The 16,766-nt window shown below is 35.1% G+C and overlaps 1 protein-coding gene across 1 annotated transcript in view; it reads left to right on the forward strand.

Moving 5' to 3' along the window:
- The window catches only part of GALNTL6 (polypeptide N-acetylgalactosaminyltransferase like 6), a 443,050-nt gene that overhangs the window by 164,063 nt on the left and 262,221 nt on the right, over positions 1 to 16,766 (forward strand). Inside the window, exon 2 of the mRNA XM_040065326.2 lies at positions 1,718 to 1,826. Coding sequence (XP_039921260.1) covers positions 1,718 to 1,826 — 109 coding nt within the window. The remainder of the gene's footprint in view (positions 1 to 1,717; positions 1,827 to 16,766) is intronic.

The following is a 16,766-nucleotide window of genomic DNA, read 5'->3' on the forward strand; positions in this document are numbered from 1 at the left end:
AATTTAATATTACTATTAGAACATTAGCCTTATTTGAACTCAAGAATTAGGGAAATTAGTGACTTAATTTTAATGATGTGAAAGGTTAGATATTTTGATAACCTGACATATTTTTATCAGGATCTATTAAATTCCTCAGTTCTTTTATGTGTGAACCTCTGACTTTTCATATTAAAATATGACAACAGTGTTTTCTTGGAATATGTCTGCAAAAGCGGTAGTAGAAGAATAAAACTAGATTGCAGTTTGGCATTATGTAACACGTTACCTTTAATACTAAAACGTGTAAATACATTTAGAAAAAGAAATGTAGGCTTTGCTAGCAGAGTGATGGAATTTCCTCAGTATTCAGGGATTTGTTGGAGAGCAGTGAGCTTACGACACTTTGCCCTGAATATCCAGAATTCTCGGCAGACCCAAAGTAGACATTTTCAGCACAAATCTTTATCAGCCAGGATTTCTAGCATCCTTTGCTTGAAAGTAACCAGCCATGCCTGGCATTCTTCACTTCTTGCATACAAATCCAAAAGCCTTTGAAACTCAGTTTTAAGCATGGCTTAGCAACCAGATCTGCATCATGTAGCTTGGGTAATATTTATCTGACCTAGAAAAAAGAAACCCTAACTGAACATGCTGGGACAATTTCACTTGTAGTCAGTGAGTGTCATACAGTTCTGTGCAGCCAGTAGTGTAAAATCAGTGAGAGAATATGAGTGAGTCCTGTGTTCATTGGGTTTACAAACTTCAGACATGAAGTGCAAAGCTTCACTGTCACACAGGCATGAGATTTTTGTAGGGCTTTCAGTGTTTCCTACTAAAAGGTTGGTCAGATGTTGTGTCCCTGGAACTGCTTTTCAAAGTGTTTCATTTACTTCTAGTGATACATTTTGATTCTTAATTTTAATGAAAATCCCAGCTTTTGGCAGAAAGGCTCAAGAGAGGGGATAAAAAAAAGAAGAAGGAAGAAGAAAAAAAAAAAAAAAAAAAAAAAAAGCTCTAGGAAGATAAACTTGCTTAGAAGCATGAAGTTTTTACCTTTACCCAGGAGTTTGGAGTTTGGAAAGGGGAAGTCAGCTTACCAACTACACATTGTACGGGGGGTTCTTTTAGGGGTATTCTGTGGGGGTGGTGTGTTTTGGGGTATTTTTCCCCTTATCACTTATTATGAAGATCTATGGGATTTTGAAAATGCTTTGAGAATTTCTTTGCTCTGTGTATTTGATGCAGTTCCTTTGACCTTGTGTGAATAACAATGACTTAGTAGCAGCTATTAAAAAAATTACAAAAAACTTAAAGGGGAACATTGTAAAGTGTAAAGTAACTGTAACTCTAATTTTGCACAAGTGATACTTTAAGAAAAAAAATCAAAGTCCTTCACATGTTGAAGGATAAGGCATTTTTGAAACCTGTTCAGCTTAAGTGGTCCGTTTAATCTCCATGAGCTTCTTGCTAAGCAGTCGTATCAGAACACTGCTGAAAAGAGAAATGTTAAGCTCTGGATGTTTGATATACTTCAAATAATTGCTTGTCAAGAACTAAATTCACTGTTTTCTCACAGTATTTAGAAAAATAGCATCATTTACCACAGTAAAATTTCAGTATTTCCACTGAATAAACTGAATATGGCTACTGCCATATTATGAGGATTCCTCTGTAATAATATGAACTACGTATATATGTATATATTTATTTGTTTGTTTATTTACTCTTTTCACAGACACTTCCTTTGGGGCTGGGAGATGGACAGCTCTTTACCTGGACTGATGGCCTGAAAAGGAAGGACTGGCATGATTATGAAAGCATTCAGAAAGATGCTATGCGTTCAGGTATACATGAGTTCAGAACAAATTAAAGTGGTTTGTTTGCTCATTTTTTCTCTCTATGACTGTTTGTTCTTTTGAGTCCTTTAGAAGGCATTCCTATCTACTTTTCTTTGCAGCAATGTCACAAGGACATCATGTTCTGAATTGAGAGGTCAGACCAACCACAAATACCTTATCTCTGAAAATAGCCATGACAATGAGTTTCCTGCTAGTAACTATATAATGATTGTACAATCACCAAAAATGTTATCAACAAATTATTTTTCATGTTGAAGCCAGTTGTCAGACTGTGACCAAATTGACTGTTGTTTGCAAAAGGACATATGTTACAGGTAAAGCCAAATTTTCCTTGAATCAGTGAACAAAACCTGAGTTCAATACCTATGAACCTTTGACGTGTTTACCATTGTCGAACTCCGATCCTTTAGTCTTGCTAAAGCAACTTCATCTCATTCTGACAGTCTGCAATTATTTGAAAATGGGAGAAAATTGTGTTTGCAAATAGACTGAAGGACACTTTGTTACAGTGAGTAATGTAATTTTAATGTACCTTCACGTGCTACATCCCATACGTGCAGAGTGTGGTTTGTGTTCCTCTTTCTGTCATGAGAGCATATTCAGATTTGAATTCTTCTTTTACAACGTAATGTACAACTATTCAGCATAAGATGAATTAAATTAGAAGGAAGGAAGAGAAGCAGCAGTTGAATTACACCTAAATCAGTATTTGAAAGTCATTATTTTACAAGGGCCAATCTACTATTATAAAACAAATGATACTGTCTTGATCCCACTGTCTTGAGACAGCCAAAACCTCCCCCACAATATTTCTATAAGTGAATCTCATTGACAGATTCCTAAGACTTGGTAAAAAAAGATAGGGAGGGAAAGGAAATTATTCTAGGCAATTTGGTAGTTTTCATATCAATAATTGCTGTGTTCCAAATTGCTAAATGTAAAATGACAAACATGTAAGAGAGAATGTACAAAATAAAAGCAGCATGTATGTGGAAACTTGAATATATGTGAGAAATATCATGTTTGCTGGTTGGAATGGACCTGCATAGATGCTCTGGCAGTGAACTGTTAATATCTAAAAGTGTAATGTTTTGGACAACAACAGTAATACTTAAGATTATCTGATGGATAACTTAAAGCATTGCCAATGTAATGCAAGCCACTGCATGGAGTTGGCTGAGAAACTGAAAAAACATGTTACGTAGCTTTGTAATTCCCAGTCATAAACCTAAAATGATAAGTGTAGTGGCATGTGAATATTAAGGTATTCTGACTTACTTACATTTTTTAATAAAACTTTATTTTTACTGTTTCCTAAGTTTGATGTTTTAGAGATATCTTTTAAAAAAATTACATTTACCATCATTATTCAATAGATTAAAATACCTTTTATTGCTATTTTTTTGAGAAGCACAATATGCTAATACAAATGCAAAGCTAGAGCATCTCAATGCACTCTTTTGGGACATACTATATAATTTCTCTTCCTAATAACATTAACTGAAATACGCTGTTAGTTAAAAATCTATCTGAAAGTGTGATGTGACATTTTTGTGACAATCTGGGACATTTCAGGAAAGGAAGTCAATGTTTGTTGTACAGAAGAGAAGAAAGGTGTAAAGTATTTTTTAAATTCAGTCTGGCTGTTTTATCTGTAAAGCTTACGCTTTCCTAAGCACTGAGAATGTGAATTTCATAATTTCTAATTATTGAGAGGTACTAGTTTCTTCATGACTACTACTGTTTCATGGCCAAATATTTTGATCCCTTTTCATTCCACCAATTAAACCCTATGTTTCTGAATTTGAATGGTCTCTCCTCTTGAAGTCAAGAATTAAGCCTTTTGCAAGAAGCGCAGAAGAAAAAGGTATTTCTATTTATTTTAAGTGCTTTAGCTCATCTTTTTTCATCTCTAAACTGACAAATGATCTTGCATATAAATCCTGAGATGAGCTTGTGTTGCTTTTGATTTTTGCAGGGCTTTATTGGAACACCTGAGGTTCAAATGTGCGTTTATGCTGCTTCTATCATTATGTCACATTTTGTTAGCCTGGTTAGTTACTTGAGGAGGTACTTGAAGTGAAGGATGGACAGGCAAGGCTTTACACATAGCCAGAACTCAATTTAAAAGCACTTGTGAAGACTTCCAAACCAGTTCTTACAGTACTGGTTGGTTAATCTCGATAGAGGAATTCAAGAAGATAGGAAAATGCTGTTGGGTTGCAGAAGCACTAATTGTTGTACTGTTGGTGGAACAGGGAACTTACCCGTTAATTTGCCAGTTATCAAAGCCCTGATTTACGCAGTGTCAGAAAGGAATATATAATGACTTAAATATACTTCTTATCATCTTATCAGTGCAGAATAGATGTAGTGAAATGAAAATTAAGTTATTCAGTCAACCTGGTCTCTTATTCTTCTCTGAATATTACTCTGTCATTAGCTCAAAACCAGCGACTGAAATATAGGAAAAGGAAAGCAAAAGTTAAACTTAAAGAAAAAGTAATTCCTAACTAAACAGTTGTGATAGATACTTGGAAGGAAGGAAGGGAAAAAAAAAAAGAAGTTTAATTGCTTCCATTTTCTAAAGTGAGCCATTAAGTCAATCGGATATTACAATGGAGTGGGAGGGAGCAAAATAAGCTAATCAGAGAAACTGACTTCATTGGAGTTGATAAGTTATGCCAACTTTTTGACAAGAAATCAGAATTTAAAATAAGACCTGTTTCTATTAATTTCTTTTCCATTGGGAATACAACTGATGACATGCCTTGATGAATAATATGCTTAATTTGCATTAAAAATATGAGAACTGTAAACAAATGCAAATCCTACATCTGTCAGCTTTTGTTTTGGTAAGTAATAAACAATGTCTTCTGTATATCAGAAGAGCACTCTTGTATTGAATTTCAGGGAGGAGGGTGCACCCTGCATGAACACAGCCTTGCATAGAAATGACCACGGTAGCTCCTGGTGTGTGTATTAGCCCAGCTACAGCAATGCCTGTTGTGTCAGGGCACTGTAAATCTATCTGTATCTCTACAGAGAGTAGAGATCCTGGATGCTGAGGCCCCTGGCTTTGCCATGAATCAGTTACTGTATTGCCATTTCTTGGTTTTATCAGAGACTTCCCTACTTCAGTTGTATAGGGAGGACTCTGAGGACATTTCCACCAAGACATTAATTTCAGAGGCATGGCAGCTTCTGTAGCTCTGATAGCACTGGTTTTCCATGGTTTCTTTGTAGAGCTAGGAGTCTGAGATCCCTCAATGCTCTCATGAGGGATGAGATTCACAGGAGAGAGCCATGAAAGCCTAAGGTAGTAATTCAGAAGCTTCCGTGGGAAGACATCATGTTGGTTTCGCCTCTGTCTTTATGTCCTGGGTAGTGAGACTAAAAGTCCTCAAGAATCAGTCAATGTCATTGTTCCTTCATTTCTGAAAGTTACTTTATTTATTTCACTCAAGAAATTCTCAGCTTTATCATCAAATACGAGTAGTAGCAGTAATGATGAATCATATCCCTTCTCAGACAAGAGGACAGATTCATGTGTGATTCCTGGGCTTTTAAAGAAGTTCAGATTGAATGTTTATGTTCAAATATGATGCTCTTTCTGATCATGACAACCTATTCCTAACTACAAGTGATAACCTTTCCAGTGTGAAGTACTACAAAAGGGTAATAAACATAGATTGACTAGAAAAAGGAAAAAATGTAAGGTCTTATTTCTGAAAGCATGTAATCAATTTTATCAGTGATAATAATAGCCAATAAGATACACATAGAAAGAATATATACTGCAAGTACTTTTTTTCAATTTTTATTCTTTAAATACAGTCCTTTTTTTACTTTTATGATGTTCTTGAGGTATTTTTTGTCTGATTGTATGTATATGCTGAAATGATTACATTCTATGGGGTGGATTGAAAATTTGGTGTAATAAACTAATTTCTGAGAGAATGGTAAAATATCAGAAGCTGTGTTAATATAAATTTATAAAAACCTTTGTCTTCAAAAGAAATTGGCTAAGGAATAGAGTAACTTCAGAGATATGGCTGTCAATACTTTTATGTTTGACTGTCGAGCCATTTTGGTCTTGTCTGCTAATAAGGTCTCAAAGGAAAAACCTTTTAGAATGTACCTCGTGTCTATTCCAGAACTTACTGAGCCATTTGCAGTCTTTTTTCCTCCTATTTGTATATTCAAATAGCATGTGGAAGCCTTATGGGGAGGGAAGGAATGAAGGTTGTAATTCTTTCCTCTTTTCAGTATTGTCTTTACCTTTCTGCTTCTTCAGAATGTTACCTTGACTGGGAGAAGAGGATTTTAAAGATCTTGACCTTTACATGCCTCAGTGAAGGCATTTCATAGAGATTAGTTCTATAAACAAACAGACGGTACGTTCTATAGTTCTACAAACAAGCATTCATACAGATTAGTTTTATAAACAAGCTAAGCAGAGATATTGAAAAATAAGTGACCTGTACATGTTTGTGATGACACTGGAAATAGATTGGAGCCCTGTGTTCTTGGGTAGAATGTCACAAGAAGGCAAAAGACATGAGCAATAACAAGTAGTGAACACCTGAAATTTGACTTCAGTGTCACTTAAAGAAATTGTGCGCTAGTGATCTTTTTCCATCACCTTTTCTGCTCAAATATTTGGTTTATCCTTAAAATGATTATGAATAGTGTCCTTTCTTAAATACAGAATAACTTGCCAAGCCTAGTGTCAGAGTGCTTTTAGAAGATATGAGGCAGCGTGATACAGAAAGCAACATTAATTGTAATTCCCTATTGGCTATGAAAAAAAAATAGCTCTGTGATACTTAAATAGATAAATGTAATAAAATTTGTGCAGGAAAAGAAATGTATACTAAAACACTGATTTACTTATGCCGTATTTCATATGGAATTATGCACTGGGAATTTTGTCAGAATTATATATTAAACAAGTTTTCTAAGTTTAATTTAGGTCTTTGAACTTGCAATTCCTTTAGAAAGAATTTGAGAATTTGCAGTATAATTGGAACTGTAGTGGTAACCAAGGTCTCAATAAATGGTCATAACTTAATTGTTCATAGCATTAATCATGACTGTGCTTCATGCAGTTTACAGTGTATTGTTTGTAAAATAAAAATGTTTGTCAGTTTATCTTAATGCAAGTCTTACATGATTAAAAAAATTTAAACAGTAATGTTAATCATGGCTTGTATAGGAGACAGCACATGAAGGATGTGTAACATGAAAGATGGATGCAATCTACTGCAGTTTCATAAAGTGTTTCACATATTAAAATGCATTTGATCCATAAATAGAGTGCTGCAGACTGTGATCTGATTCTACCACTGCTAATGGTCTGGATTTGCCATTGAAAACAGTGAGATCAGCCTGGAGCTGAGTGCCAAGCACGATAAAACTATTGTACTCATAAATACTGATACAGAAAGTGAATTTTTTTTTCAGTGGTGCCTTCTTTAGAAGTTTTAACCCTGATAGCTAGAAAATACAATTTGTTGTTTTGGTTTTTCATCACAAGGCCTTAAAGTTTTCTGTGGGTAACTCCACACCGACTTCCTCAGACTGTGAAATGGCATATCACAGTGTTATTTAAGTGGTAGCTTAGGTACACATTTTCACTGGGTCTAAAGTTACAACTTTGTTACACTGCTGTAGAAGAATTTGGGAAGTATAAGGCTGCAGCTGAATTTGTCTCTGTCAGAAAACTGTGTACATAATAGAACTAACTCTTGCCACTTAACTCTATGCATAAAAACAGTTTATAGATGACTGTAAGTCAGAGCCAAGCTTCTATTTTAAAACACAATACCTCTGTTGCTTTGGCCAGATATGAGGCCCTTTTTGTGGTTGAAATAAATGTGATTCTTTTCGTGTTCTTCCCTGTCCCTGCCCCATGCCACACACACACTTTGGAAACTCATCAGTTAAAGCATTTAAGTGTAATTGAAAAGCTAATTTTTAAGAGCTACCAGGGTGACAAAGGAGGGGGAAGCAGATTTCATAATATGACTCCTGTTATTTAGAGCACTGAAAATTATCTTCTGCATGCTTTTCTGTGCTGGGAATTGGCATGTTGATTTTTACCTTGACAGGCAAGAAGAAATTGTACTTCCAGAAACTTGGGAAGAAAAATCTATTGACTCTCACTGTATCAGTGATACATATTCTCGAATGAAACTAGCATCCTAAGTTCAAGAAGTACTCTCCTAGAAAAATTATTAAAATTGTCAGGTTTTCATCTTTCTCTGTCTTTTCATCTGTGTAGGGATATGTGGATTCAAATCCTTAACAAACCAAAGTTTACTCTCTAGTACCTTCTCCCATTGTATTTGAGTATTGATTTGAGTGCTCACACAATTTTAAAAAGAAGGAAAGAAAGAAAGAAACCAAAGCAAACATAAAATTTAAAAAGAAAAATATATGCCATCCGCTTGTCATAGTCCCAGTTACAGTATTACCTGTTCTGCATAGCAGTGAAAACCAGTCTTCATGGACTGGCATCAGTATTAGTGATCAAGAGCTGATACTGGTGAATGTATTTAAAGGGTAATACTTGGGGATTTAATAGACTTGCTGCCTAAAAAAATATGAAACTTGACTTTAGAAGTTTTGTGTCTGGGGTTTTTTTGGGAGGGAGGGTATGAGAGGATGTCTCATCTAAAAATCTTTTCATTTGGCATTTGCACTCTGGAATGATGGTTCAAGTTATGGCTCTGTTTGGCTCTCTTTTTCTGCTTAACAATTTTCAGGGCTAGGTAAAGCATATTTTTAAAATCATTTATTTATTATTTATATTAATTAAAGGAGTCCTTTGTAGATACTTGGCTGGTTTAGTTTTATGTTTGGTGGTTTTTTTTGAGGGAGATGTTTTGTAGTAATTCTGGAAAAGGGGTTTTGTCTTCATAGTCTTCAAAAGCATGGGGCTCACTTGCAGAGGGAGTTTGGAACAACCAAACAGCTTAGAGACCTTCAGGCTAGACACGTCTGTGTCTAAGGAGGAAGAGAGCTCTACAGACCATCTAAACTGATCTTTATTAGCTCTTGTGATGGGTGTAAAAATGATCAAGTTTGTCAGTTCAGGTCAATTATTGCTTGATTCAGTGGAACAAAGAAACATCATTTAGTTTGCTGTGGAAACTCAAATACAGAGAAGAAGGAGAGAAACAGGGGACATTCACAAAAACATTTTTGGAATATTGTTTTAGTCTTTTGATCTTCAAAAACCCAGCAAGATGCTTGGATTCCTGAAAAAAAAAGGAAAAAAAAAAAAAAAAAAAACCAGCAAAGAGGCAAACCAATAAATAGTGCCCACTCTCCAGTCATAGCTTCTTTCTTTCAAGGATATGAATTAAGTTTGCAAGTAGAAAAGTCTAGTATAGTTATCTCAATGCAATTTATGAGTGAAATATGTGTAAGGTGACTTTCTTTTCCTTCCTGTTTTCATTAAATAAGCTGACAGAGGAAAATTATTGGACTGGTGAAACCATTTGTCTGACATCCAGTGAATATGTGTGAAAAGTCAGAGATGTATGATTGTTTTGCTATAATTTGCTTTATAGACACTAGCTCATCCAATTATGCCCAGTAATCACTGCTTGTCAAGGAACAGAGCTACCTTTTGGATGGGATTGTGTAACACGAAGTTGTCTGCCCTGCATGCTTGCAGTGAAGTGTTGTCTGGGGGAATCTGTCCTCCTCCTAATATCAAATTGGAGTGACATTTTCTTCTGCCAACCTGTGTGACAGTTCTGCTGGCTACAAGGTAGAATGAAACTTTTTTACTTTTTGTTTTTAGGCAATCTTGATTAAAACTTCTGCAGGTGATGCTGACATGTGAATAGTAAAACTTGCCAGGGATTTCAGAGGAAGAGTGCTCAGATTAAAAAAAAATTAAAAAATCAAGATGCCTATTTAAGTTTTATTATAGGTATTCTTAAAACATGGGAATGGTCTTTCTCTTGAAATTTCTCATGAAATGGTTTACATTTTTATATTTCTAAAAGACATCTGAAGTGATTTCAGGTTACCCTCACCATTTCTTCTGTTTTACATGCTAAGTCATTGGATAGCTTGTGTGTGTTTTGGAAACTACTGTTAATGTATGTGAGGTTACTGGTAATTTTACTTGCTTCTTGCCAGTTTACAAGAGGTGAGACTGATCTGAAACACAGTGAGTACTGGTGTGTAAAGTAGGGAAGGAGTAGTCTCTAGAGGGCGAGTTGCAGACTTTCTAAAAGGATACTGATTCTGTTGTCTTCCCAGATCTCCTTTCTGAGCAACTCTGGTTATTAAATACTTCAAGGGGTTTTTCACTGAGGGACTAATCTAGTTCTAATATTCTCACACAAAAAAGAAAAGCCTCTAACTAAATAACATTAGTTTATTTGGATTTTTTTCTATATATTTTGTTCACAGCTTTCACTAAATGGTTATACTGGAAAGAAATCCAAACTTCATATGCTTCACAAAAAGAATTAAAGCTATGAGTACTTAAAGTTCTGGAGGCTGACATTTTAATTAGCTGCTGTTAATAAGTTAAGCAAGTTGTTAACATACTGCCACTTTAGTCTGGTATTGAAATTACTTTTTTCTCCCCGTTTATACAATGGACCTCTTTTAGAAATCTGTAATTAACCGTGAAAAGATCATCTTTTCATCTTTTTTGCTTCTTTTTTAGAGACTTCTAAAGTTGTACACAGAAGTTTTGAGATCCTGAGCATTTCTTGTCAATAAGTTAGTTTTTCCCCAACTTGAGTTTGTTTTGCCTCTGACAGCAGTTAATGAGTAATCTCTCCCTGCTCTCATCTCAACCCACAAGCCTTTTATTCTATTTTGTGTCCCCTGTCCAGCTGAGGAGGAGAGTGATAGAGTGGCTTTGGTGAGCACCTGGCATCCAGCCAGGGTCAAACCACCATGGTGGAGCATCAGTTCTTAATCCAGTCCACGTCCTGTGTCGTAATTTCCCTCGCTGTTGTAAAGGTGTTGGTTTACTATTTAAGCAAGTACAGGAAAAATAAAATTAAATAAAATATATGCAGAAACACATTTTCTAAGTTAAATCATACGATATGCAGAGATAAATTAATGACAAGAAAATATACAAACTAAGTGGGGTTTTTTTCCTCTCAGGAAAATGTGAGGTGTGGTGATTTTTTCTTCCTGCTTTTCTAGTTTTGAATATACTTTACAAATTAAATAGTGGAATTTCTGGTTATGCATCTGAAACGAAACTACAATTAAAGTAAGTCTCTGATTTACATCCTATTCCTCTGGTACCTGTGGTTATGGAGGGCTGTGTCCACTTGCTCTCTTAACACGGTTGCTAAAGATATTTCTCCTCAAAAAATGGATTTACTGAGGTTCTTTTGATCATACAGCTGTAACTAGAATTCAGAGTTACTTTGTGCTGCATAAGTACATCATAAATCTGCATAATGGAATTCAACATAATTTTTAAAATTTTCTCAGCGAGAAAGAAATTTTTAGGTACTTTCGTTATATACACATGAAATTTCAAGCTGTGTACTTGTGAGACTTTGGGCTGGTACTTGACACTTTTTTCTGTCTGTGATAAAATGAGAAAGTATTGTTTTGGTTCACAACCAAAATTTTTAACTTGAATGTCTATCCTTTATTGATATTAGTTAAGTTCAGTTATTTATGTAAGATTTGCGAAAAAAGACTGCAAGTTTAAAATGTTGGCTTTCAAAGTGTTTTTTATTTGCTTCTCTTAACCCCGATATCAACATTTTTTAAAAAAAACTTCAGGAAATACTTTTGGCTGACTCCAGGCATCAGTTTTCAATAAGTTAACTTTTTCAAAGAAATTCCCAATGGATATATTGGGTTCCAGCTGAATTATGCATAAATGTGGCCTTGGGATAAATGTTTAGTTGTGTTCTGTAAGTGACGAGTTGTCCTTTTGAATAGAAAATGTTTTAAACTAATTAGTTGAAAACCTGTTCAGATCCTGGCTGAAGGTGGCTCATGAAGTCTCCTCTTCTGAGGAGTCTGCCTCTGCCTGATTCGACAGCATATATTGACTGGAAATTTCAGTTGACTTTAATACAGGACATTTGCTCAAATTTGTGTCAGGCATTTGAAAAATAGGTGGCATTAATTAGTCTTGTATTATTCAGAAAGATGTGAATCAATGGCAAGGGAGAAGAAGGGCTATGGAAAGCTGTGCTATGCTCAGAGCAGGTCAAGCATTAAGTTTAGCTCTCCTTACCACAGGAATGTCAGTCAGTTGTAAGGCTCTTTAAAATAAATAATTCATTTTAAACTATTTTAAAAACCCTGCATTTAAAAATGAGTGATAGAAGGCAATACTAACTATTGCAGCATTAGTATCTTTTATAAGAAGGAAACGCTGTGGCTGGGAAGTGCAGTGATAGTGAGTGTATGGAGTATATGTAGTATCAAAAGTTTTCACAAGAGAAATGTGTCTGATTTGCCAAAAGAAAACATGAAAAATAGAAGAGCATTGAGATTGAAAGTGTTACTTTGTGTTCGTTAGAACAAAACGCATTTTGTTCATAGTAAAGCAGAAGTACTTAGGCAGGCCAGTCCAAGAACATGGCATTCCATGTCTCAGTTGTTCACCTGGGTTTATATTGCTTGTCTTGATGATAATTCTTGTACCTCTGAATTTGTAGGGGTGCCTGTGTTTTATATTATCCCTGGTAATTATTTTCATACTCAGCTTATGATGTATAAATCTGAAGAAACCTGAAAAAGCAATATTTCTGTACTACTTGAGAAACTTGCCCCAAGTGAGCAGACACTGCTTGCTTATTGGCATTCTTCTCTGATTTACAGGAGGAATAAGTTTGTCCTTGTCACTTAGTCACCATGTGGGGAGTCAGAAGGCTTAGTTCTGCTTCTTGGGTCTGCCTCAAACTTTAACTGTGAATATTTACTATCTCCATATGTAAGAATGGTTAGTTTATATATACATATGTGTGTTTATTTACATATTTGTCGTTGCTGATTTTTTGCGGGTGTTCTAGGTTTTATTTTGTTTTGGGATTTTTTTGTAGGGGTCCTGCAGGTTAAATCCAAATTTACTGGGAGTTGTGACAGCTCATGTGTTCTCTGAAGGATATACATCATGGAATAATGCTTCTTGTACAAGAGTGACTACATTGTTGGACAGTTGACTCACGCTCATTTTTTACAGGTTATTCCTTCTTCGTGCGGCAGCCATAAAGCCAGCTTCTGGAGCTAGTTTCGTTTGAATTAATGAACAAAACCACAAACAAACAAAAAAACCACCCATTTGTTCCATGTATCATCCTATTTGTTTTCCTGTGATGGTATATGGTAAACAACACGTGGTTATGTCTCAGAATGAAGGAAAATAGAAGAGCGAGGATAACTGCTATGTTTATTACAGCTGTTACAACCCTATCATTTTGTGTTTTGGGGTTTTCTGAAACACTACCTGTGCAAGTGTAATTTTGCATTAATTTTGTGGATCTGTTTGGTTCCTGTACCTAATCCTGTTACGAACGCTTTAGTTTGAACTTTTTAAATATATCAGCTTGACCATACACATGAATTACATAAGACTTTCCTGTATTAGAGACTACTAGAATGCCATTATTGAGGCTTTTTGTATACATTAATTCATTTAAGTACTGAAACAAATACCTTACCATTATTAGTAGATTTTTTTCAGATCATGTTCCATAGTAGGTACTTTTTATCCTAACAGGTCCTTCAGTTACTAAGTGAAACTGTGAAGCCTTTTTTATGGTTGAGTTGCTGGTTGAGTTGCTCATTCAGAGTTTGGTTCTGATTAATGGTATACAGCCAGACTGTTCTAATGTTAAATGAAAAAAACATTCTGGTGGCTGTGGCATTTGGTGATAAGTAGTTAGACTAAATAGAAGATGTACTGTGTATCCCTTAGCTACAGAGTTATGATTAGATTCAGCTCACCCTGCAGAATAGTACTGAGGATATTGCATCTCTGCTGCAGTGATAGAGCAACTCATATCAAAACAGCATGTGTTGCTGCTTATCTGGCATTGTACACTGTAGCATTCTAAATACACTGGACAAACCAAATAGTACAGTCTGGGGTTTTCTTTTTTTTTTTTTTTTTTTTGCTAGATTTATTAAAGTGGAAATGGGGGGTTAGAATGAGTCTTCCACCCAGCAAGCCTTTGTAGTACTTGCAGTAAATATTAAAAGCCATATCTTTTAAGAAAAATTCTGTTGCTTATTTTTGTGAAATGTTTATTCAAGCCTTTGGATAGTTGACTTTTCAGGGTTCATATGCTGTCATTCCTCTGCTAAAACAAAACAATCCCACTGGTTTACCTCATGATATATTTTAAAGCAATCACTTCCCTCAGACACATACACACTGTATTTTTACTCTGCACTGTCTGTAGTGGAAATTTAGAGGCTGCATTTTTAATGTTTCAAATTAATGAAAAAGGGGAGGGGTAGTTTTCTCTAATATTTCGTAAAGCACAGGGTATAAGGTTTAGAAATTAATTATTGAATAATTAATTGAAAATGACTAACTTAAAAAATGCACATATTCAAGATAAACCACGGTTTCTTGTTTCTATATCAATCATTTTATATTGGTTATTTAAAAGATACGGAGTTGGATTTTTCCATTGGTTACCTGTATAATGTCCCTTTTCCGCTAGGACACCACTGCCAACAGTAAAGGCCTTTTAAAATGTATTTCAAAGTGACGTCTAGTAAAATGCCTAGATACCTGTAAGAATTGATCTCAAGAGCACTGAGCTAATTTTTCCTTCTTGCAAATTAATTAACTCAGCAAACAATATCTAATTACAGATAAACAGGTAACATATAAGAGCTAATTCCTAAAGTATAACAATAATAATTTTTCAATCCACTTTGTCAAGGCAACAGCTAGACCAGCTGTTTGTTCCCCATTCCTGACCTTACTCTTGGGAGCTGTGGAGTCCTGTGAGGCAACAAGCCCCAGCTGAAGTTTCCAGAGCTTTATGCTGTGACCTGGGGCTTCTGACGCTGCCAGATGTTGCTGTGGCTTGCTCCACTTGGAGCACTCATTCATTCTTCTGCTCACTGCCACTGCTGTTTGTCATTTTTGTGCTGCTCAGCCTGATCCACTGTCAGTTTGTATCATTTTCTCTTGTTTCCACCTTAAAGAAATGAAGATGAAATGCTAACGTGTCCTTGATGTGTACAGAATTAGTTTCTCCTGCTTTGTGAAGTCTTAAAACAAAAAATCTTGTGCCATTTTTTCCTTGCAGTCTAACACAGAGGTTATGATTTGAAATTACCATGAAGAGTTGGCCTAGGCCTGTTAAGTCTTTGGAAATCTGGGAATTACATTTAATACAGTTACAAAGCTGTAGTTTACTTTTTTTTTTCCCACTTGGATATCCTTTTATTAGAAATGCTTCTCAAACATCTGTAAAATAAATACATTTCAGAGGTTCCTATTTGTCCCTCTCATTTCCTCTCTGGAAAATGCTGTTCCTTTACCTACTTCCTAACCACTCTGGGTTGAGAAGTGGCAAAACACATCACTGCTGTAAGTAGGGATTCAATTTTGTGTTAGTAACAGGTTCCTCTCATTGTTATCTCATGTGGATGATAAGCAAACAATACTCCAAAGAGCCAACTACAGTAAAATTTGAATGTACTCTTCTAAATTTTTTTAAGGAGCATGTTCTTCTCTATTGTTTTTTGTTTGGTTGATTGGAAGTTTTCTTGGGCTTTTTTGTTCTTGTGGTTTGATTGTTTTTTGGAGGTGTTTTTATTTAGTTCTGGATGTGAGCAGGCAGTCAAATAACAAAATTTAAAGTTACATGTTGTTTCTCCCTTTTTCTCCCAACCTCTGCTATTTGTATAAAGCTATTCCTGAAGGGAGAAGCAATTTAATTCATATTTCTCCTGCTGTCATCATATTACTGTAGCAGCAGTCCATATACAAAGCCTCATATTTGCTGCCGATAATATCTCTATACCACTCACCAAGGACAGCACAATCCTTGGAAAAGAAAACCCATATATACTACTGTCATCTGAAGACAGATAAAGTAGTAGGGACTTTAATGTTTTCTAGCAGAAAACTGAGTGAATTTTTGATTGTTTTCTGTAATAATTCAATATTGAAACTGTAATAAGTAAGTTTTATTAAATATTTATAAAGAAATAATTTATTCTTGCTTGAAAATTTATTGTTCAGGATTTCATTGACAAGGTTTTTGCATAAGATTTGATTACTTCTGTAATGTTGAGAAAAAGCCTTTTATATTGCCTCAGACCTTGATAGAGTTTTGTAATTAATAATTACATTGTTGTAAATCTTACTTTAATGTCTTTTTAAGCTGCTACAAGGTAGAGTAGTGATAAAATAATATTTAAAAGATACTTTTGATCCTATTTCCATTGATGTAAAATCAATTAAATTCCTTTCCCTATTATATAAATTAGGGTAATGAAATTATGCAACTGAGTGAGATACTCTGAGAAGTTTATGAAAAGTTGAATAAACTGGAGATAAATATACTTCTGTTCCTGATGCAAGTTTTATGGACTCTGAGGGAACCTATAGTTAGTTCTCTCCCTATTTCTCATAGCATTTATAGAAACATAAGGTTGGGATCCACCTTAATAGATGACTAGACTTGTATCAATCTTTGAGTCATGTTATCATTTCTTGCTTGCCTCCTCTACATGGATCCCACAGTTCTCTGGATTGCCTGTTGGATTGTTTTACTGCTCATACAGTTAGAAAAATGTTCTTTACCTCCAATCTGAAAAGCCATTTTACATATATATAAATATACACCTACACATTTTTTGCAACTTGCATCATTTGATATGAAGGGAAGTACTTTAATGTGAGACATGCAGTTTTAATTTTCTGTTTCCATAACA

The sequence above is a fragment of the Hirundo rustica genome, chromosome 5 (genome assembly GCF_015227805.2).
Source record: "Hirundo rustica isolate bHirRus1 chromosome 5, bHirRus1.pri.v3, whole genome shotgun sequence".
Taxonomy (NCBI): domain Eukaryota; kingdom Metazoa; phylum Chordata; class Aves; order Passeriformes; family Hirundinidae; genus Hirundo; species Hirundo rustica.